This window comes from Hakea prostrata, chromosome 4 (assembly GCF_041222555.1).
Source record: "Hakea prostrata isolate BN-2017 chromosome 4, UWA_Hpros_2, whole genome shotgun sequence".
Taxonomy (NCBI): Eukaryota; Viridiplantae; Streptophyta; class Magnoliopsida; order Proteales; family Proteaceae; genus Hakea; species Hakea prostrata.
This window is the reverse complement of record NC_142603.1, coordinates 30,032,440-30,057,018: the sequence shown is the minus strand read 5'-3', so window position 1 is coordinate 30,057,018 and position 24,579 is coordinate 30,032,440. Positions and strand designations below refer to the sequence as shown.

General features: G+C 37.4%; 1 protein-coding gene across 3 annotated transcripts in view; it reads left to right on the top strand.

Annotated features, from left to right (window-relative positions):
• LOC149018670 (pentatricopeptide (PPR) repeat-containing protein / CBS domain-containing protein) overlaps positions 1-24,579 on the top strand; it is a 99,345-nt gene that overhangs the window by 73,033 nt on the left and 1,733 nt on the right. The window contains exons 10-11 of one of the 3 annotated variants that reach the window (XR_016172961.1): positions 5,915-6,099; positions 19,033-19,120. Coding sequence is in view for 2 of the 3 variants with exons in the window: in XM_089152818.1 (XP_089008944.1) it covers positions 5,915-5,983; positions 19,033-19,209 (246 nt within the window). In the remaining variant the exon portion in view is untranslated. Of the gene's footprint in view, positions 1-5,914; positions 6,100-19,032; positions 19,210-24,579 lie in introns of those variants that run through there. The other 2 variants (XM_089152818.1, XM_089152819.1) reach the window with 2 other exon arrangements.

Here is a 24,579-nt window from a genome sequence, read left to right as displayed (position 1 = left end):
TAGTTGTACCACTGGTCACTATGTTCTCCCATGATGTCTGTAGTTGTACCATATAAGGAAGGATCCTCCGTACTGGTGCACGTGATCTCTTTCGAAATTGCAAGGTCATCTAAAAACATATCCCTTGAAGGGTGAGCTCAACAGAACTCGGCAAAATAGTTCAATCACAATAAACAGCTACAAGCAGTTCAAAGCAAACATGATGCAATTATATGAGACAATGAATGCAAATATGCTTTTAACTCTAAGTATGCTGGTCTCTATTGGTTGAGCGCATTGAGATAAAACACCGTACTCCTCTAGGTAGGTCTCAAATCACTCTCCCTCAACCATCTCGGTATCTTGGGTTCTCCATTGGTAATTGGGTCCTGCATCCATCTCGGACATTCCATGGTTGGGGTTTAGGGCAACACTATCGCTCACCACCATTGGTCTAAGTATTGGTGCGTGTCAGGGTTATACCTAGCCCAATGCAAGTCGTCTACTAAGTCACATCTACTCGGAGTACGATACCTCCCTTCCGTGCACTAGACAGTCTGTTCCGGTATGATAGCCTCCCTTTGGTGCTTAAGCAGTCCGTTGCGGTAACTCCCTCCCTAGAGTCATCGTATCCTATGGCTCCGACCAACTTGGACTACGGACTCTCAACCCTATTGGTCATCCACATATAATAAATGGGAAGCTCTCATGTCCTCTCACGGGTTGGTTATTGGTCTTGATTGCTCGTGAGCCCAGGCTTATTATGTGCAACCCTACCAATGAAAGGCCTTCACAATGTAATTGTGTCCTCTCATGGGTTGGTTACAGGTCTCAAGGGCCCACCAATCCCCATTCCTGCCACGGGTCACTCGGTCTCAATACCCCTTCCGATAGGGTCAAATATGAGAGGGTTTTCCCTAGCCAAACTCATCAAGACCCATCCTAGGGATGTCATCCAGTAGTTACGGAAAGCACCAAGGGGCACCATATGAATGCGTCCCATACCACCTCCACTAGTATCCAATGACAGAAACGCCAAAAGGGCATTCCCCATTCCACAACCACACTTAGGCAATAACAACATATCATGATTCCATAAATATCACAATAAAGTCCGACTCACATTCACATCATTCACATTCAATAACTGTATACAAATCAAATCATGAATAGCCTATTGTAATTACAGAAGTATAACTATAATAGCTAACACATGCATATAAGTCCTAACATATCAAAGCATGTATTTGTGCAAATTGTGAGTGAACCTACTCACCTTGTAGCCAACTTCGTAAACTCCAATAAAGAGATCAAAGAGCAAGTCCAAAATCACCAAATAACCCTAAACAAACATGTAGATAGAATAAGGAACAAACTCTAATGATTGGTGATGAAATGGAGACAAAAAGACAAAAGTTGCTGTCACAGACACCTTTGGTCGGTTTCCGGCTGGGTCGACCAAAGCTACTGTGTATGAACAGTAACTTCCAACTTTGGTCGGAAACTCTTCGAATGACATCGGAACACTTCGAAATTAATAGGAAAATTCTAAAATAACATATAAAGACTATCTATGATGGTCTAAACATCAACAAGGGCATAGGAATAGAAATCCAATAAATCACCTAAAAGGCTTGATCTACGGATTCTCACAGAAAAGCTAGAATGAATGGGGATCCATTCTAAATCTAAAGATAAGAAAACAGTATATCATGCATAGAAAACAACCTAGGAATAGATCTAACATATATTAGAATCAAATAACTACAGTAAGAATAAATCATGATCTCATGCTAGATCAAAACATTGAATTCACACCGTATTGTCTACGGAAAGAATATAGTGAATGGGAATTCACTCTAAGACAATGAGGGTCTGAGATTAGGTCATTACAGTAGTGTAGGACCTTCCTCACAATCAAAACAAATAGTAAAAATAGTAGAGAGAATAGATCAATGAAGTATATGATTGAATACTAACCTTGTAGAAGAACAAATCAATGGAAGAACTTTGCTTGGATGTTTGGAATGAACCTTGGGCTTGAGAGGAGGCTTTAGAGTTCTTCTCAAGTTCTCGAAAGGTTAAGAGGCAAAGTGGTGTGATTTAGTCCAAAGTTACATATATAGGGCTTCAAAGCCTAAAACTCCCCAAAATAGACAGTTATGTCCCTGGGCATGCTTTGGTCGGTTGCCTTGTTCGATTGGGTTGACCAAAGGGAGCAACCAAGGCAGGGCCTTAAGTTAAAATTGCTGAATTTGGTTCCCAAAAGCCAAATTCACCACGTGGGTCATCAACCAACTTAAGAAAGGTCTTATATGACTTCATAGAACCTTCCAAAGGTGTCAACATTGTACTCAAAGTCCATCTTCCAAGTCCATTATCATTTAGGCTATATCTTCTCTAAAAATCATACAAGGATTCCATAAAGGGGTCTTCACTATCAATCTCCATTGGTTCTAGGTTAGAGCCAATGGGTTCAACAGAGAGGGTCCATAGCTGTCTTCTACCTTGACTTCGGTTCTTCAGACTAAACATAGATTTCCGGATTAGGATTGGTGCGGGATTTCACATTGGGTCCTCCCCATGTCTAGTCTTTCTCCTCTTCTCACCTCTTCCTTGCTCAAGTGTAGATGCAGCAGTTGAGCTAGACACACCTGCTTCTCTAGCCTAATAATATTGCCTCACATTCTCGTAATATAAGGATTGTCTACCTGCAGCAAAGCAGCCTTCATCTTTCTCCACTCTACCTGTGATTTTGCCCCCATACTTCTTCTGGCCGCCTCATCATCCTTTGATTGCTCCTCCACATCTATAGATTGTCTCTGTAACTCAGCCTCCTCAAACTCCCTCTGATGTCTTTCCTTCTCTGCCTTCTTCAGTCTCCCTCATTTTAAACTGTTGGCAATTTCTTTCTACACTTCATAGGGTACTTTAGGACACTTGGCCACATCCTTTACCCCCTTGCCAAGTGTTGTTTCAATCTTATTGAACGCTCAGAATTCAGCACCTGCAAACAATACTTGCACTTTGACTTCTTTTTGTTAGAGTTTAGGGGATCCCAATGTTGCCAAGAAATGTTAGAAGCACCATTACCACCTCCACATTCAGCCATTTAAACTGATACACAAGATAATATCTTTACAAATATCATCAAATGTTAGCATGTATTGAAAAAGATAATCTAACTATATACATAAAGCATTTACGTACAATAATTGATTCAAGTCCAAGCTATTAAACTAATACATTAACATATACAACAGCTAAAAACATTACACTAATGAAATCCATAGTTGTCAAAGCGTCGCTTTGGCATCCAAGCGCTTAGGGAGACGGTGAGGCGAGCCTCGCCTCATACATAAGGCGATACTAACAATGTTTTTGACTTCATATCATTAGATTCTAATCTAAAAATTCCTATTGGTTGAATATATACTTGTCTTTACATCAGCGTCACATGGGATCAAAATTATTATATTAAAAAAAGGAAAACCATAACAAATGAACCTAAATATTTTTGCAAGAATCGCAAAACCAAAATGTCGAAACCTCTCAAAACCTCTCGCAGCGGCAACTTGGAGCATTATGGCAGTCTCCGGCTTTTTCTGGCAGTCTTCTTCACAGGCAAAGGTCTGTTCCAATATATTCCTCTCTCAGCGGGTTTTTTTTTTTTTTTTTTTTTTTTTTTTAAGTTTTAAAGTTTGAGACTCTGATTTCAAATTCAGAGTTGCAGCGGCAATGTAGATAGCGTGGATTTTGAGGTTTCTAGAAAATTGGCTACTTTCACAGCACCTAGGTCGGTTTTGAAGGAGATGCCTTGAGGTGGGGGTGCGGAAGAAGACGATGAGTTCAATGGATTAAAGGGCATTGACCTTCAGCTTTGGTTTCACGGCACCTAAGTCGGCTCTCGCAGGTTAGTTGAACCTTTAGTTTCAACTGACTTTCGTCGGAGAAGATCACGACTTTGGTTTCATAGCACATAAGTCGAGTTTGACACCTGGGAGTGGTTTTTTTTCAAAAAGATACTGACATGATTGTTGCCTCTTATTCTGAAACATCTTTTCTACTCAGACAACAACCTATGTCGTCATCTTCTCCAACGAAGGTGGTTCCAACTTCTTCTTCTTTTTTCTTTTTAAATTCCTTATATCACTGAGGCATGATGCCTCTTCTTCTTAGACAATAGCAGGTTTCCTCATTTGCTCCAGCGAAGGTAATCCTAACACCTTTTTCTAATTATTATTATTATTTTTATAACTTTAACTTTGTTATTGTGGACTACTTTAGTGTTTTGTTATATGATGTCCGATATACTTATAATGAACTAGAGTCTAGGGGATGCACACTAAAATTGCGCCTTGAAGCGCCTCGGCGGGTGCTTCACTGCCTCACTGGCCCATACTGCCATCCCCTCCCCCCGCCCCCGGCCCAAAAAAAAAAAAAAAAAAAAAAAAGGTAACATGATAACCATTTAAAAAATAGATAATTTCCATATCTGAAAATTAAAATAAGTAGAAACATTCATGGAAAAAAGTTTGACTCCATGAGGTTGTAGTCTTTCCAATGGAGTTTAACATATATTACATTGAAAACATAAATGATATTTTAATTTTAATTTCTTACAAAATGTAAATTTTTAATTCAGAAAATTTTAAAAATGAAACATAGCAGAAAGATAATTATGTCTCGATGAAAGCGTAGATCAGGCAAGGATGTTCAACATATATTTAGTGCACATCCAAACACACAGTGTAGAGCATATTTTTTGAAAAAAAATGAAATTTGGGAAGAACACTCATCTTGCTTGATGATTGGCTTCAAATCACTCAATCCTTGTTAATTAGTTGTCATAGATGAGCTAAATGGAGTGTTGATGCAGTCTGGGGGAGATTCGAGCACTTTTTCTAGTGAAAAATCCAGCCAAAGAAGCAAAACCAGCAAAGAATTCAAAGCTCAAGTCAAGACTATGAAGATCGTGATATCTCGACTCGACTCAACAAGATATTGAATTTATAGGCATGGTTGGACTAAAATCTCACTCGAAACGACATCCTAACCGATTGAGATCTCAGCCGAGATTTGTAACTCTCCAAGTTTCACCCCTAATTTCGTCCTAGGGACTCTTAAAACTGAGGTCTCACATGACCTCAAATTATGCTCTTCTTAAATTTTTGCTTTTCTAGATCCTTCATGAATTTAGTTGTTATTTATCAAGAAAGGAAGTTCTCACTTTAAAGCATAGTTGTCAAACTGGCAAGGCGACCAAACCGATTGGGGTTCACCCTAGGTAAGTATGCGACAAAGCGGCGTTTAGGTGGCAATAAGGCGACCAAAGCGGTTGGGTCAAATTTTTTCTTCTTCAATATAACTACTTTTAAACTACTTTTCAATACAACTACTTTCTATAATAAGCTAAACAAATATTCAATAGTCACATTCATCCAAAAAAAAAAAAGCATTCAAGAATTATAATTATGAAAAATGATTCAGAAAAAGAACACAAACATAAGTTCATTTCATCAAACCATGGTTGTTAAAGCGTTCGCCTAGGCATTTACTGGTTCATTGATTCTTGATGTTGAGTATGGCTTATGCTTCACATTCTACAGCCAACGGGCACGGGGTCCCGCTCACGAAGCAAAAAATAGGTTCTATGTTACTTTGGGCCTTGGAGTTCCTTTGCAGATTGGGCGTCAATTAAGTGGTTCAAAACAAAGCGGTTGAAAAACCGCTTTGCTGCTTAGGCAGCCGCCTAGGCGGACGCTTTGACAACTATGCTTTAAAACGTTGGTCTTCTTATCCAGTCATTTCATTTTATTGTCTAAGATTGATAACTGGGTTGTATCTTAGTTTCTGATGAAATCAGTGCATTTACATGTTCAATTTAGCACATATTATTCTAACTTTTTGACTAATGCAAGCCCTTGCAATGCAGGTTGCTGTGCGTATAGAGGCTTTGTCTGGATTCACCTTACCTGCACTATGTCCTCACATTCTATATCAGGTGTCTGATTAGTTTGTACTTATCCCATTAACATTGACACGAGGTTCTCCATGTGTTGCTGCTGACCCTTAAAGAAGATCTCCATGGCACATGGGTTCAGTTTGTACATACTATTGGTATGAGATCAAGCATGACACGTGTTCATTTGCACATACCAAGTTTCTAATTCTCAGTTTTGAGGCCAGTTTCAGTCAGTCCTGATTCTGAGATATGCTAGGTTTTGACCATATTTTGGTCCAAGCCCGATGCTTTCTTTTGGCCAACTCAAAACCTTAGTTTTGAGGCCCTCCTTTTAGACAACAAGACTGTTTGAATCTGATTTCCTTAAGGGAGTCATGTTCCAAACATACTTATTTGGTGTATGGTTACATTTTTTTGAGAAAAGCAATTTAGGTAGAATGGCTTGAATGATCAATTTGATCTGAAGCCCTTTATTTATAATGATGTAAAAAATACAATATTACATAATTACCCTTATAGGGAATAAGAAATAACAAACTGAAATAAAGAGAATAAATTATGACTAAATTATAACAATAACTGAACCAACCAACACTCCCCCTGAAGATGAGGCATAGATGTTAGTCATGCCCAACTTGCCCAAAATAGGGAGAAAGTCTTATTTCTTCAAACCTTTGGTGAAAATATCAGTCACTTGGTCTCCAGTCCTCACAAAATGCATTTTAATTAGCCCTTGTTCCAACTTCCCTTTGACAAAGAATCTATCGATTTCAGTTTGTTTAGCCAGATTACGACAGGATTATTAGCCACATTGATAGCAGCCTTGTTGTCACAATACAATATTATAGGGCTTTGAACTTGGGATTCCAATGTCTTTTAACAGACCTTTTAGCCGTAGCAACAAACATACTCCTTGGACCATAACTCGATATTCGGCCTCTGTACTACATAAGGTCACCACATTTTATGTCTTGCTCCTCCAAGTCACTATATTACCCCCATCAAAAGTACAGCGACGTGAAATTGATTTCCTGTTAGGAGACCAAACCCAATCTACAATTGTATACGTTTCCACTTCTAGACTATCAACATTGGGCAAAAGAATTCATTTTCCTGGAGTAGCCTTCAAATATTGAAGTATCCATGTGACAGCCTTCATGTGAGACAAATTTTAGGCCTGGTGTGGGACAAGTAGATAAGCTTCCCTAACTGCCTTTGATATCTTTCTTTATCCACTAATTCTCCCTTTTTTTCCTTGAGTTTTACTCTTGCTTCGGTAGAGGTATCAACTGCCTTACACCCCAACAAGCCTACTTCAGATAATTAGTCTAGAATATACATCCTGTGGGATAGGTAGATCCCTTTCTTATATCTGACAACCTCAATTCTTAGGAAGTACTATAGCTTTCCTAGATCTTTATTTCAATCCCTTGCCTAGAAAGTCCTTTAGCCTTCTATAGACGTCCAAACCAACATCTAAGAAATTGCTTCAACCTATAATTTTGACTTCTTAAACCAAATTTTTTTTTTCCTATTGTTCGCTTTCCGGAAAAGGCATGTGGATCTCTATGTAGACGTCTTCCTCCAACTTTCCATCTAAGAACACATTCTCTACATCTAGTTGATGCAAGTCACAATCTTAGTTTATAGCTACTGACAAAAGGACTTTGATAGTGTTTAGTTTTGCAACATGGGCAAAATTCTCTTGATAATCAATCCTATAGTTTTGGGTAAACCCCTTTACAACTAGTCTAACCTTTAACATATTGGTTGAACTATTCATATTCTGTTTGACCACAAACACCCACTTACAACCCACTAGCTTTCTACTTGGAGGAAGTGTAACCAGCTCTCAAATATCATTTTTCTTCATTGCTTGCATTTCTTTTATCATTGTTACCTTCTAGTTTTTATCAGCATAGGCTTCTTGCCAACTCTTTGGGACAGATACAGATGCTAAAGAGGATATAAAAGCATAGTAGGAGTCAGATAAAAAAATCATATAAGACTTACTTAGCTAAGGGATGTTGCATACAAGAACTAACTCCTTTTCTAATAGCAATAAGAAGATCAAAAGAAGATACCTCAGGGGGAATAGTGGAATCTGCCTTTGGAGTGGAGGCTCAAGTGGTAACATGTCAACTTTCTCCACCTATTTTTGCCGATTGTGATTCTTCCTCTAATAAATCTACACCTCCTTATTTTGGTCAATTTGTTTTGGAAGACCTCAATAATGTGCCTCACAGGAGTGGTCTCCTCCGAAATAGGATCCTCACAAGGTTTTGAAAAGGGAGGGGAAAATTAGAGTCTTTAGGTAATGATGGCCGAAGTATCTCTTAGGTTAGGAATCTCTTCATGAACTTGTAAGTGTTGTTGTGTGTGAGTCTATATGTATGGTAGGAAGGTCCATAGTTGGAAAGAACACCTCTCCTCTTAGACTTTTCCATTAGAGAGGTGTATGGTAGGGACTAGACTCATTAAAAATGACATCCATCGACACTATTGTCCTCCTGGAAGGAGGATAATAACATTTGTAACCTTTTTGAGTAGCAGAGCACCCCAGAAAGATGTAGCTTAGGCTGCAGGATGCCTACTTACTCGTGTACTGTACTTTTGGCATAACACGTACAACCAAAGACCTTGAGGGGAACAATGAACGAAAAGGCTCCTTGAAGAACCTTATTAGGACACTTAAATTAAAGTATTTGACTGGACATCCTATTCATAAGGTAAGAAGCTGTGAGTATAACACCACTCCAATATTGGTCTGAGACATTCATGGCAACCTTAAAAGAATGAGCTATCTCTAAAAGATGCTTGTTCTTTCTTTCAGCCATCTTATTTTGGATAGCCGTATCAACACAACTTGTTTGGTGTATTATGCTAGATTCAGAGCAGTATCTAAAATTCACCATCAATTTACTCGGTTCCATTGCCGCTATGAAGGATCTTCACAATGGCATGGAATTGAGTCTTATGCCTCTTAATCATGTTTTGAAAATCTTGAAAACATTTGAAGAAAAATGATGGAATGGAGTCTTAATCATGTTATGAAAATCTCAAAAACATTTGAAAACTTCATTTTTTTATTTTATTTTAAAAGATAACCAATGTGGAACAAGAGTGATAGTCTATAAAAGTGACAAAATATCTATGGCCCATAATAGACACATTTGTTAGGTACCCACACATCAGTTTGAATCAACACAAAAGAAATGAAGCTTCTATTATTAATGGAAGGTAAATAACTAGAACGAGTCTTCATAGCAAAAATGCAAGCTTCACCCAAAAAAAAAAATCCTTCTTTATTACAAGATGAAACTAAATAGGGAAAACTTTGGGGGGGGGGTGACCTAATCTACGATGCCACTAATGAAGGTCTCCAATCCATTCTTACAAGTAAAGTCTATTGTCTAGTTTACCATGTCCAATCTCCTTTTCCATTACTAGATCCAAGAAGACAGCAGGAAGGGAACAAAGTCTCCTTACAATTCAAGTCGTTTATAAGATTACTGATAGAAAGAATGTTAGTAGAAAATAATGGAACATGGAAAACTGATGACAAAGAAACTGAAGGAGAATATTGAATGCTCCCCTTTCAAAAATATAAGAATAAGAACCATCTGCAATATAAATTTTATCTTTAGTAAGAAAAAAGATGCAGAACTTATTATATGATCTGTGGCTCCAGTATCGATGATGCATGGAGTAGAAATAAAAGAAGCATTGAAGCTTGTAAAAGTTTTACTTGATGTAGCAAGATAAAGAGTTGGAAGCGGTAGTGGAAGGAGCATTAGTAAAGGCTGCACCAACAGTAGAAGACTGCTAAATACGTCATAGATAGCTAACTCCTCCTGGGAAAAACCAATGCATGCAGTAGGTGTTGTAGGAACAGTCTTAGAAAGACTAGCCTTCAGTTTGCCCCTTTGTTGTGCCCTTTTTTACTCAAAATTAGTAGGCATCCCATGGAATTTCTAACAATTGGCTTTGGTATGATAAGGTTTGTGGCAATGCTCACACTTTACTAGTTCTTTAGCTTATTCAGGTTTGGATGAGATGGTGCTAACAGATTGAAGAACAAAATTTTCAACAATAGGAGCATGAGGCATAGCTAGACGATGACTTTCCTCACATTAAACAAGATCATAGAACTGTTCCAGCATAGGAAAGAGAGAGCAACTCAGCACTTGCACTCTGATCTGATCATACTCCACATTCAAATCAGCTAGGAAGTCATAGACTCGAATCTTATTTACATTTTTCTTTTAAGTAGCCACATCATCAAGATTTGTTGGGTGATAATCCCACATTAATCTAACTCCTGCCAAAGAGATCTCAATTCAGCATAATATTGGGCTGCGGTCAATTCCTTCTAGGTAGTCTCAATAAGTTTCTTCCGTAGCTCATAGATCTGTGCATCATTCTAAGTTGTCCATATGTCTTCCGTAGTAGGCTTCTTGATCTAGGATGCATATTAAGCAATAAATATCCATGGGCAAGATTTGGATGCATGGATTTAGAAGAAACGAGAAAATGAGAGAGTCCTTCGAAATCCAATTATACAAAGAAGTGCCTGCAGCTGTAGGCTTGATTGTAGTGCTTATGATGCGGCCAATAAGTCCTCTTTCAGCAAAATAATTCGTCCCATCAAAATCTTACTAAAAGAGGGGTAAGGGTGGGGTATTTTTCAGAACCAGTTGGAGCAGTAGCACCATTGGTTGTTGCCATGTCTTCTTAGGGGGGGGAAGAAGAGCACTACCTATTGTTCTTCATTCTTCAACCTTTCGAAAATAACAAAAACAGCGCAGGAATCACAAAGAAGGAAAATGGAAACGATGAAAGAGACCCAGGTTTTCATAGTGGTAGGAGGGCCAGCATTGATTGCTAGAGAATCAGTGATAGATGCTGCCCTAGAGGGTCACCAAGGGATCTCCGCCAGCAGTAAAAAGGGGAAGTACCGATGGTGGTAATAAAAAAGAAGGGTGATGAGGGTTACGGTGGTGGTGAGGAGTTCACAATGGCAGTGGGGAGGCGATGGCAATGACAATAGAGGGAAGGAGAGAGTGAGGCAGCGGTGGCGGCGATGTTGGCACCGATGGTGGCAAAATGAGAGAGCAGGTTTGGTTTCCCCCCCCCCCCTCCCTTAATCGACTTTTGGTTTTAATGCCATGTTGAGAAAATCATTTAGATAGAATGGCTTGAATGATCAATGTGATCTCAAGCCCTTTATTTATAATGATGTAAAAAATACCATATTTCATAATTGCCCTCAGAGGGAATAAGAAATAACAAACTGAAATAAAGAGACTAAATTATGACTATATTGTAACAATAACTGAACCAACCAACACATTTTTATCATAATAAGATCTATGCAACTTTTAGATTCAAGAAAAATACCAACATTGGAAATTTATGACAAGTTTAACCTTCAAACGGGCAAGAGGACTATCCGGGTTAACCTTCACAATGCTTACTTCATGACAGCAAGTGGTATTTTCTTACTGAGGGCAAGGTTTAAAGTATCCCACGATACCATACGATACTAGCCAATACGATACATCTCGATACGTGTCTCCATTGAATTACATTAAAATACATTAGCCAGAGCGATACAATACTCGACACAGGACGATTCGTCTCTTAAAATCACCTGACCGATACGATACTCGATACCGATACTTTAAACCTTGATTGAGGGTAATTGAGAAAAATCAAATGTCTGGTTTTCCTCTGATGCTAACTGATGAGCACATTTATGTGTGAAATCTTAGGGCATAAAGCATGCATTTTACACACTTAGAGTGGAGCTACTTTGGGTTTTATGTTGTTTTTGCAGATTTTAGGACTTTTCAATATTTAAGCAAATATTTGGAGTTTTGGGTATGAATCATGCAATTTTACACATCAAGAGGTCCATTCAAATTCTCAAATGCATAAATGGGTCTGATCTAGAGCATGATGGGCTAGAGATGTGATTGTGGACCAACTCCGAAATATTTAAGAGATAAAGAAGGCAAATTTGATCTACGGCTGAGATTATAAATTATCAATCAAATCTACAGAGATATTATTGAGAGTCCAAATGGAGAAAAGAGTCCTTACATACCTCAATATCTTATTTCCTATTTGTGATTTGATCAAAGAAAGAAAAAGAGGAAAAAGAATTATATTTAGAGAAGGAAGAGGCAAAAATCCCGTTTTTGAATGTCTTTGTCCAGTTTTGATCAAGCCCTCCATCGAACGGTCATCCGGTGTCCGATCGTGCTGATTTTTGGAGGAGAGTTTCACGACTTCTTAAACCTAAAATCCAACGGTGGAATTGTGCATCTGATCTCTCTAAGTTGGTTCGATTAGTACGTCAAAACCCTAATTGGCTGAGTCTAATAGGAACCCTGAGTTTAATTCAAATTCTGTCAAGATTCATATCCCATGTAAACTCTATAAAAGGTAGAGCATACTCCATCAAAGGAGAACGTGTTTTAGAGCTTAGTAGAAGCACTCTTTCTTCTCTCTTCAGTTTATTTTAGGCTTTCTCTAGTTTTCTTTGCTTGCATTTGTGAGATTTAAATTTTTAGATTGAATGTTTAGGTTTAATTTTTCTATGTAATGCAATTTAAATTCAAGTTTCAAGTTTAAGATTCGTTTTTCTCTGGGTCTAGCAATTCCAGATCTAGATCATTCTAGATCTAGATCTGGTTGTTAGGGTTGGTTGAGATTCGAATCGTTTGTTCAATTCGCAAGTAAGTAACCTTCTTCAATAATCTTCTCTCCTCCCTCCATTCCCGCTTCTATCTACCCCTCCATATTCTTAGTTTAGGATTTACTTTCTGCATTTATTTATTGTTCTCCCTTCCCATGGGTCCTTAATCAGAGATGCCTACAATCGTGCCTCTCTTTGGTTAAGGTTTCCCTTTCCTTTTATTACTCTGTTATTTACTTTCTGCAATTTACTTTCAGCATTTATTTATTGTTCTCCCTTCCCCTGGGTACTTGATCAGAGATGTTTACAGTCGTGCCTCTCTTTGGTTAAGGTTTCCCTTTCCTTTTATTGCTTTAATTATTTATTTTTTGCAATTTCTTGTTCTCTAATATCCATTCCTCCGATCGGTGGACTGTAAGCTATGGCAAAGGGTTCACGGTCAAAGTCATTATAATTATACTCCCCTTCCCTAGATCCAGAGCTGACACTCGGATCACTTCCCTTTTATTTTTATTTATTTATATTCGCATTTTTTTCTGCCTTTATTAATTATGCATTGATTATGTTTGCTTTAATTTTCGTTTCAATTCGATTGCTTAGTTTAATTAAGTAATTAACAAATTTGAATCATTGCACTCTCGCATTATCATTAAGAAGTTAATTCTAAAGTGGCATATCTCCTTGAGATCGACCTGTTAGCTACACGATACCGTGCACTTGCGGTTACTTTTAATTTCACAAACACTAACAGTGCTTCAGTGATAGCAGCCTTCCAACCTGGATCAGATAATGCCTCTAAAACAAATTTAGGAATGGGGTAATTCTCGACTGTAGGTAGAGAAGATTGGAAACAAGAATATGAACCAGCATATGAATGAGGATAGAAATAGTGTGTTGAACCCAGCCGAAAACCTTTATGAAGAGAAATTGGAATGTCAAGATTAGAAGAAGGAAAGTTAACCTTAGGGTTTAGTATGAAAGAAGCAGAAGAGGCGGTAGTAGTTTTAGTACAATGAACGTAAACCTCAGTTGTACATGATTTCAAAATAATGAGAAATAGAGGATGAGGCTGTGTTGTAACCTACAAAACACACTTTAAACTACAAAAAGGTCACATACCTAATGCACGTGGCTCCAGCAATTAGCAGGCTTTGGGGAGGGTCAGATTTAAGCAGCCTTCCTGTGGTTCCACTTCAGATTGTAAGGTGTGAGCTCGAAGGACACAACAACAGTAAGAAAATAGTTTCAGATTGTAAGGTGTGAACTCGAAGGACGCAACAACAGTAAGAAAATAGTAATGAAGCTCAGAAGGATAACAATGGTAATCCTTTTGGCAGAGACCTAGGATCCAGTTTAGAAACCCTAGGATGATAGTCTTGAATAAAGCAAACACTACCAAAAGCCCGAGGTGATAAAATGAAAAGAGGGACACAGAAACAATAGAAAATATGCAATACTACCATGCAAAATAGAAGGGATGTTGTTGATAAGATAACATGTAGTCGTGGCCAAGGATGAAGATTTCCTGACCAAGGTTCTAATTCTGGTAGAAACCAGATACTTTTTGGGTAAACTTGACATGTAATGGGCTGATCAATCCCAATCAAAACCATTGAATCTGGTTGAAAATATCAAAACTTATTGGAACTATGAGTAGGTTGGTTGAAAATTGTTCCAAACATTGTGGTTGCTGGTCAAGATTTGTGAAATGTTATAAAATTCTATCATAACCGGTCAAAACCTAACGAAACCTTGTGGTTTTTGCCCTATATGACCATCTTGTCTCGGGCTTTTGGGAAACCGAGAGTTGCTTCTATGGTGGCAATATCAGGTCAAATCTAATTTGAACACTTTATTTCAATCTAAAGATAATTTGTGATCTCCATTTGATGTCAATTCTTCCTTTAGCCTCACCATTTTGTAGAAGAGTGTCACCATAGGAAGATTAGTGAGTTCTACCATTATGCACCATAAATTCAGAATAAGGAGTTGAAAAAAAACTTTTTAGAATTATGAGTACATCTAGGGATATCAAACTAAGTACATACTTTAGCAACAAAGCCACATTAGGAAAATTAATTAGATGCTTTTTCATTAAATAAAGAGCAAATTGCACCGACACCCCAAAATGGAGGGCTTAAAGCATTGACACCCCAATTTATGTTTGAAAACACAGACACCCCAAAATTGGATTTTCATTGGACACATTAGTCCGATTTGTCATTGAAAACTGTTAAATTACTATTTATTTTCTTTCAAATCCAAAAATGTCCTTTCAAAATATGAAGGGGGGGGGGGGAACAATGATTTAACGATTTTCAATGACAAATGGAACTAATGTGTCCAATGAGAATCCAATTTTGGGGTGTCAGTGTTTTTCAAACATAAATTGGGGTGTCAATGCTTTAAGGCTTCCATTTTGGGGTGCCAGTGCAATTTGCTCTTAAATAAATTCAGGTTACTTTGAATAATCCATCAAAAAACTTAACAAAATTTTAAAATCCCAAATTATAAAAGAGAAGACATGGAACCCTTACATTAAAAAAAACTAAAGAAAAGGTTTGTTAGTTGGTTACTAACTTTTGGGGATAGCTCAAAAGAAGCTTCCAATTGACATGACTCATGCTGTAAACTAGATACTCAACAAAAACAATTATCTAATAACTTTAAACTCTCCAGCAAAGGATGACCCATACTCCAGTGAACTTAGTGAGGTACTAATGCACTAAAACATTGCAACAAAAGACTTATCTTTAAGAGATTCAATCCCCCCGATGTCGCGACCTTTGTCAATTGTCTCCTTCATTCTAAAATATTAAAAGACACAAAATCCAAACTAAAAATAAATAAATAAAACTGATATAAGAAATTTAAGTACTACTAAGCTTGTGAATAGATTATAAATTCAAAGGAAACTCAGGTAAATAAAGTCAATGGCAATGAAGGAGTAAGACAGGCAATGTCTATGGCCTTGTACACTCAAAGATGCAGCACAATTTGAGATAGAGTTGCGATGGTATGAACTTTTTTTGACTAACTTTTGAGAAATTTAATAGCCATGAAAATAATCGATTTTGAAGGGAAAATATTTCCCAGAATTATCTGCTAATTGTTTGTTGATCATGTGGGCCCGCAGCCAGCTATTTGTTATCAAGGCTGAAGTTGTTACGGAAAAAGGGACTTTCAGTTACTATACATTTTACTGTAACATGAACAGTATTTTAAGCGATTTTTCTTGGTTATTGTTATGGGATAATTATGTAAGGATTTTTTTAGGATACTTAAGATTAGTTTTAGTTAAATTTAAATTACAAAGAGTCCTTGTATAGTTGTTTTCTTATTGGAGTATGTTCTTTTATTATTTAAGTGCTTGTAGTCAGCCTATGAAAGAATATAGAAACAAGATGAAGTAAGCTTTAGCTTTGTATGTTTGCCCCCCCCCCCCGCTCTTCCTTTTCTCTTCTTCTTATGAATGCCTTCTCCCTCTTCCCCTTCTTCAAGATTGATTCTTCTCACATTTTGTCTTCTTCCTCTATCTTCTTTAACCTTCTTTCTTCTCTATTCTGTCCCCCTTTAATTGGCATCAGAGACTAAACCTTGGTAACTCTCCCTATCTGGGATTCTTCGCTTTCTTAATCTTGCTCTCAGTTTGTCTTCCTTGCTAATTTTTCTTCTTTTTAAGATGGAACTTCTCTACGGGGTTGATAATACTATCAGCAAACTTTAACTCTTTTCATTTGTACACCTTCAAAGAAGAACAAACAAGGAGACTTCCTTCTTGAGACAAGTGCTTTCAAAACAATATCAGTTCTTATGTTACTAAAACTCAAGGAAGAGATTATTTTTTCTTATGGAGGCAGAAAATTAATGCGGAATAATTTGAGATGGAGTCACGATCGCATGAATTTTTTGGTCTATTTTTGAGGAATTTAATTCCTAAGATGATAACAATTTACAGGTAAAATATTTTGTAGAATTATCCAATAAAACTGAAGGTGTTTCATTAAGGGCCTGTTTGGTTACTTGAGTCAGAAGATTTCAAAAATCTAGAGATTTCAAATCTATGGAGTCATGGTTCATAAAATTAACTGTTTGGTTAGCCTGAATCTTTGAAATGAAATCTGTAGATTCATCTTGAAAAAACGTGATGCACTTATGGTTCAAATGTTTAACGCTTTCATAGTAGAGGTGAAATCTCTGGTTCACGTTTTTAGTGTAAAAAGGTGAATCTCTAGATTTCATGAATCCAGGGATTCACACAACCAAACGAGTATAAATCTCCCATTTGTGAATCCAGAGATTTGAAATCTCTGCATTCATGTAACCAAACAAGCCCTAAATAAATGAATTCTCAGATATTGTTCACACTTCACACTACAGTGACGTGAACAGTATTTTAAGGGATTTTTCTTGGTTATTTTTATGGGATAATTATGTTAGCAACTTTTTAATTCGGGTAGGATACTAAGATTAGTTTTAAATTGCTAAGTGTCCGAGTGTAGGTGGTTTCTTATTGGAACATGTTCTATTATTATTAAAATGCTTGTAAACAGCCTATTGAAAAGAACATAAAAAATAAAAAAATGAAGTAAGTTCTAGCTTTGTATGTTTGCTGCCCTTCCCTCCCCCCCCCCCCCTCTCTCTCCACTTCTCTTCTTGTTATGAGTGTCCTTCTCCCTCTTTCCCTTCTTCAAGATTGATTCTTCTTGCATTTGCTCTTCTTCCAATGTTTTCTAACCTTCTTTCTTCTCTATTCTATCCCCCATTAATTGGTATTAGAGCCCAAACCTTGGTAACTCTCTGTATGTATTGGATTCTTCGCTTTCTTAATCTTGCCTCAATTTGTCTTCCTTGCTAATTTTTCTTCTCCTTAAGATGGAGCTTCTCTACCAATTCTTCCTCTCTCTGAGTTATCTTCTTTGCTATTTCATTCTTCTTTTTATGGTCTTCCTCCTCATTCTGGTTTTCACCTATTCAGTACCACTGTAATCGATAATACTATCAGCATCTCTTCATTCATACACCTTCAAAGAAGAAAAAACAAGGAGACTTCTTTCTTGAGATAAGTGCTTTCTGTACAATAAGTTCTTATTTTACTAAAACTCGAGGAAGACAGATTTAATTTAAGGAGACAGAAAAGGCATTTTATTTTAGAAGCGGAAAATTAATGCGGCATAATTTTAGATGGAGGCTTGATCACATGAGTTTTCTGGTCTATTTTTGAGGAATTTAATTCTTAATAAGATAACTGATTTAAAGGTAGAATATTTTGTAGAATTGTCTACTAAAACTGAAGTTGTTTCATTCAATATATGGACTCTCAATTATTGTTCACACTACAGTGACGTGAACACTATTTTAAGGGATTTTTCTTGGTTATTCTTATGGGATAACTATATAAGCAGTTTTTTTATTTGGGTATGATACTAAGGATTAGTTTTAAATTGCTAAGAGTCCTAGTATAGTTGTTTTCCTATTGAAGCATATTCTATTATTATTTAAACACTTGTAATCAGTGTCACGACCCCAATTCTCACAGGCTTAGTGGGGCCCACATCATGTACATTCCACTAGGGCACGTGACAGCTCCTCTTCGTTAATACCTCTTTATAATCAATAAAACAAAATGCTAGACAAAACATTCTCAAAAACAAACCACCTGGTTGACAGTTTGACCCATAAACATATATATGTACACAGTCTAAAGTCCTGTTATATTAAAGATGCGGGGCATTACAATCAGCCTATTGAAAAGAATATAGAAAAAGAAAAATGAAGTAAGCTTTAGATTTGTATGTTAGAGGCATCTCTCCCCCTTCTCTTTGTCCTCTTTTTCTTCTTATGATTGTTCGTCTCCCTCACCCCCTTTTTCAAGACTGATTCTTCTTAGATTTTCTCTTCATCCCCTATCTTCTTTAACCATCTTCCTTATCTATTCGGTCCCCCATAAATTGGCATCAGAACGCAAACCTATGTAACTCTCTGTATCAATGGGATTCTTTGCTCTCACAATCCTGCTCTCAATTTGTCTTCCTTGGTAATTTTTCTTCTTCTTATGAGTTTTCTTCTCCTTCTTCCCCTTCTTCAAGAGTGATTCTTCCCAATTTCCCTCTTGTTGGCCCTATCTTCTTTAAATTTCTTTCATCTCTATTCTGCCCCCCATTAATTAGCTTCGTTGGAAGAGCCATCAAATAAAATAACACTATATGTGGTTGGACAAAAAGAAGAAGTTATACTTGAGACCCCAGGGATCAGAAGTGGATGAAAGGCTTAGAGTGGCATTTTCTCTTCATAGATGTTTCTTAGTTTTTCTCCTGAATATGTTCTTTTTCCTTGACTGAAGAATTCTACTCTGACAAGTTCTATGCATTTTGCCTAAATTCAGGTTTCATTGGGTGATCCTATTGAGAATATCATGACTCCATTTGCGAATGCTTGTCCATTACATGCTACCTTGAACTTGAAGAAAGTGCTGATGCGATTTTTTAATGAACCTGTTATCCCTGTCACTGATGATTGGGGCAGCTGCATAGGACTAGTGCATCGAGAAGACTGCTATGAGGTACTCTTCTATTTTCACAACTCATTTTTACAATTCTTAAGATGTTTGGGTGGTTATTTACTTATTTCTGATGGCCATTTGTCCTGGATTATCCATCCACGTTTCTTTTTGGTCGATTTAAATATGAATATTTCAACCACAAATGCATTTTTGGTTCTTACTGTGCACATATTAATAATCCTTTATTGTAGGAATGACTTGGTTCATGTGAATATAAATATGAAGCTATATTTTAGTTGTACATAATCATATACTTGACAAGCCGAATAGGTGGAGATTCATTGGCTGACTTGTATCCTGTAAGAGTTTTCATATTTTTCTATCATAGATGATACTCGGTTTATTAACTGTCTTTTAGAATTCTCCTTTGAGTTTAGTAGGCATAAATTTGTCACATGACACACCCGAACCCCTCTCCACATCAGCCATCCTATCTTAATCCTGTGAGAAACACTATCTATATCACCTGCACTACTAATGGTGGATCCTCAAGTCTCATTGTTTGTGAAATAAAAGTAACCGCAAGCACACAATATCATGTAGCTAACGGGTCAATCTCAGGGAGATATGTCACTTTAGAATTTAACCTCTTAATAATAATGCGAGAGTGCAAGGATTCAAAATGTGTAACTAATTATTTAAACTAAATTAGCATATCTAAATAACTAGGATTACTTTGACCGTGGACCCTTTGCCGTAGCTTACAGTCGATCAATCGGAAAACAGATATTAAAGAAAAAGAAAATGCAAAAAGTAAATAACAGAAAAAATAACAAAGCAATATGTGGAAAAGAGAAACCTTAACCAAAGAAAGGCACGATTGTATGCATCTTTGATCAAGGACCCAGGGGAAAGGAAAACAATAAATAAATACGTAAATCCTAAGTTAAGAATATGGAGGGATTAGACAGAAGCGGGAATGGAGGGGGGAGAGAAGATTACTGATGAAGGCTACTTGCATCCTCGAATCTTGAATAACAAAAAAAAATCCTTGAATGATCAATTCGATTCTCAACCAACCCTAACAACCAGATCTGGAATGATCCAAATCTGCAATTGCTAGACTCAGAGAAAAACGAATCCTCTTGAAGCTTGAACTTGAAATTAAAATTGGAATTGCATTGATCAAAAGAATGAAAATACACTTGCATAAAATAAACTAAATAACTTGAATATTCATTGCATTACATAGAAAAAATGAACCTAAACATTGAATCTGAAAACGAAAATCCCACAAAGCAATCAAAGAACTAAAGAAAATCTAAACAAACTAAAGAAAATCTAAACAAGCTAAAAATAAAAGAAGTGTAGACGGCCTAAAAGAACTAATGAGAAAGGAAATCTAACCTAGGTCTAAGAGGAGAGGGGGTATTTATAGGGGATGGTGAATGGGGTAGAAATAAAGGAAAGGATACTAATACTAATAATAATATGATAATTGAATAAATAGAGAAATAGGAATTAAAAAGAATAAAGGAAAAAAAATAAGGAAAGAAACAAAATTCATTTGACAAGGTTAGGGGAGAGAGAGAGAGAGAGAGAGAGAGAGAGAGAGAGAGAGAGAGAGAGAGAGAAATATTTCTATTTTAACAGAAAAAAGAAGTGGGTTTATTAAGGAAATAATAAAGTAAAAGAATTAGAAAGTGGGACAAGAGAAAAATAATTAGAGAAATAAATTAAATCTTCTAGAAAATCTATGGGAAAGAAATAGAAAATCCTAATTAATCTTAGTCGTAGATCAAAATTGGCTTATTTATTTCTAAGATATTCTTGGAGTTGACCCATAATTGCATTTCTAGCCCATCATGCTCCAAATTAAGCCCTTTTCGCACTTGAGAATTTGAACGGACCTCTTGACATGTAAAATGTATGTTTCATACCCAAAACTCCAATGTTTGCTCAAATCCTGAAAAATCCTAAAATCTGCAAAAACAACATAAAACCCAAGGTAGCTCCACTCTAAGTGTATAAAATGCATGCTTTATGCCCTAAGATTTCACACATAAATGTGTTCATCACTCACTACTTCATTACTTCTCACAATTTGACTGAAGTTACACATCATATACCATTATGTATATTATTAAAAAGAGGAGCATATGAATTAACAACACCAGCTTCTGTACAAAAGCTAAAACATGTTCTTCATGGGAAAATTCAAATCATTGACTAAAATTGCCTAGTTTACTAAGCTGAATTCTACCCTCTAGTTGACGTCAGCAGCCGTTTTGTATGTCACTAGCTTATTCAGTCCTCAGGCTTGGGTATTTTAGTATTTGACTCACCTATTAGTGATCTATGATTCCCAATTGACCAAAAACCATGTTCTATTTTTTAGTCAGTATGGATAGTCCTAGTGCCCTACTAGTATTTGAAGGCAAGAATCGATTCAGCCGAACCCATTTAGTTGGGACAAGGCTTGTTGCTGCTGCTGCTGTTGTTGTTGGATAGTCCTACTAGTCTCTGAATACCCATACATACTGTGATCATCCTTTGCATAGTTCATTAGCTGGGCACTGCATAGGCAGCAAAGCACATTCAGAAGGGCTAGGCTAGCAACTAGTTGGCAATGAGAACTAGAGAACTAGGAGGGAAGAGAGTGGACATGTGGGAGAAAAGAGAGCTAAACTTTAAATTATGTTGCCCAAGTGATAGCAGCAGCAGGAGGATAAGAAGGAAGAAGCAACATTCCTGCAGCCACTGCCAGTTTTGTGGTAACAGCACAGAAAGAAGAAGAGGATGAAAGAAGGCAGCAGGAAGAAGAAGAAAAAATGGCTGCTGACAGAGCAGAAGGCTACAGTAGTCACTGCCACCATCGCACTATAGAAAAATACAAGAATAGAAAAAAGCAAGTGAGCGTGGGAGCATGTCTGTTTGATTCCAAGTGCAGTGTCTCTCTGGCACTCCAAAGTCTGTCGCAAGTTCGCAACTTTTTCAAAAATAGGTGCTAATAATACCCCTCTGCAATTTTTAAGAATATATCATTTATCATTCTTATTTATAAATCTTACATATTCATATGGGAAAAATTGTCTAGACCTCCTGAAGTTGTAGACAATTATGTCTATTATCTCCACAACCCTTAGTACTAAGTACTAAATCTCTAGTTTTGGATGAATGACAATTTTGCCCAAAATCAGTTTTCTCTTCTTCCTCAGCTCTTCATCTTCTCCGCCAAAGATGGGGTGCTTGACTAGTTGTGTCCTCCCTCATTTCTCATGACAAATTCTCCCTTCCCACCACTCCAACTCCATCCCATCCCCATCCAAGTTCTTCACCGTTGCACACGCCCCAACCCCATCTGTTTTCTCCCAGTGGCCTCCAGCTGCCTTCCTTTTCCATGAATAAAGTTGTTTTGGTGATCTTCGAAGACTGCCTCAGTTAGTATTATATTCCAAGATTAGACTGGTGGTGATATAGATCTCGATTTGAATCTGGTTTTCTCTCTCCCCCTCCCCCATCCCCCTGGTCTTCAGATCTCTTCTCTGTGGCTTATATTTTTTGTCCACACAAGATGAAGATGAGAATTATGAAATCCCAGATCTGGTTTTTCGAGTTAAAGGACTCCAATGACGATTGAGATACTATACTCAGATTAATGAAAGTATTGTTGAATCTGTAATCAGCTAAACCGAAGAAAGTATTGTTCGTCATAACAGATTTTCTGTTGGATAACTAGTGGAATTGATTTATTTATCTTTGAGTTTGAACAAGTGATATTTCTTCTTGAAATCTACTATGTCCCCAGTCCATTCCTGTAGGAAATTCTTTCCTACATGTTTGTGCCTCTGTATTTTTTTTCCTCCTCTTCTCTTCTCTTGAAGGTTTAGGGCTAGAGGCCATGTTCATAATTTATGTCGTCCATTGGACCTGAGGAGCATATTACTATAAATGAAGTCTGAAACTTGGATGACTCAAGCCTAGCACTCATGACGACGATCCAGATGACACACTTGCTCCCAATCCCAGTCCGACTCATAGGGTTTCTAATTATGATGATGATACTGGAGGACTTCAGGAGCATTTACATGTTCAATAACCAAAGACATAGCAACCCCCACTAAGATACACCAGGGAGACTTATTTCACACATGCCACCTAGGATCAAGATCATGGTGGTGAGCATCAAAGTAGTCGTACTACGACCTACATCCGGAAGGGGAGGGGTTATGGGAAGTAGCACAAAGGTGGCTATGATGATGTCACCTTTATGCACGAATCATATGGTTCTTACGTAAATCTTTCGGGTTCGGATCCGGATGACAACTTGGTGGGAGCAATGGGATCCATAAGCTTGGATGAGTCTATAGGCTCTACATCTGCATATAAGGCTATTGGTCATTATGGTGTCCCTCTCATGGACACAATGATGGATATTATTAGTGTGGTCTCTCGGGGCCAGAGTCAGTTGTGGAGTCCATATTAGGATGGCAGATAGACCCACTAGATGCGCACCACAGGCACCAGCAACATCACCACCATCACTGTAGCACCTTCCTTGGCCCTATTGTCACCTCCCTCGTATTGGAGTTCTCTTGGAGGCAGAAGATGACTGCTAAAGAGCTGCAATTCAAGACTATCTAGACAACCATTAGTATGGAATGACTTGGGTTCAGTATGTAGATTGGTTGGTGGAGAAGATGTTGTACAGTATAAGTACGATGGAGAGTCAGGAGGGGATGGATCCACCTAGGCACAATATTTGGTATTGAGATTTGAGATGATGGGATGACTACTATATACTTGCCTACACTTGTATATTTGTGTTATATCTGTACACTTGACTTGACTAGTTGTATAATGAATTGTAGATTTTAGTGATTCTCTTCTTTGTTGAAAGTTAATGAAGATATATGTGTTCTCTTGCATCATTTGCATATTTATATTTGTTTAAATTCATGTTACAGACTTCCAGTTTTGCCCTCATACAGCTGGGCATGTGCTGATCAAGAACAACACCTTAGTTTACCTTTTAGGCCACAATAACACTCCCAATGTGTTTATTGGCCTCAAATTAAGCCAAACAACAAAAACCAAGTCAAAATGACCTCAAATACCCCCGAAATTGGGGGTTGAATCCCACCGAAACCTTCCCAAATGTATCCGAAATTTCAGTGACATTTCGGTGCCCTTGTGTGGGCAACATTTCGCACTTTGGTTACAACATTCCAGGAAAGCTATAACAGTAGACAAAGCAATGGGCTTGCGTCGTGACTTTAAGACACGCGAAAGGCGTCAACTAACATCTTGAACAGAACTAACCTGACTGGTTAGCAAGTAATGCATGTTGAAAAGAGAATTAACACAAAGTTTCTTGAAACTTTCTCAAATGGATTGTGCACTTGTTTGACACTTGGACCTAAATTTCAC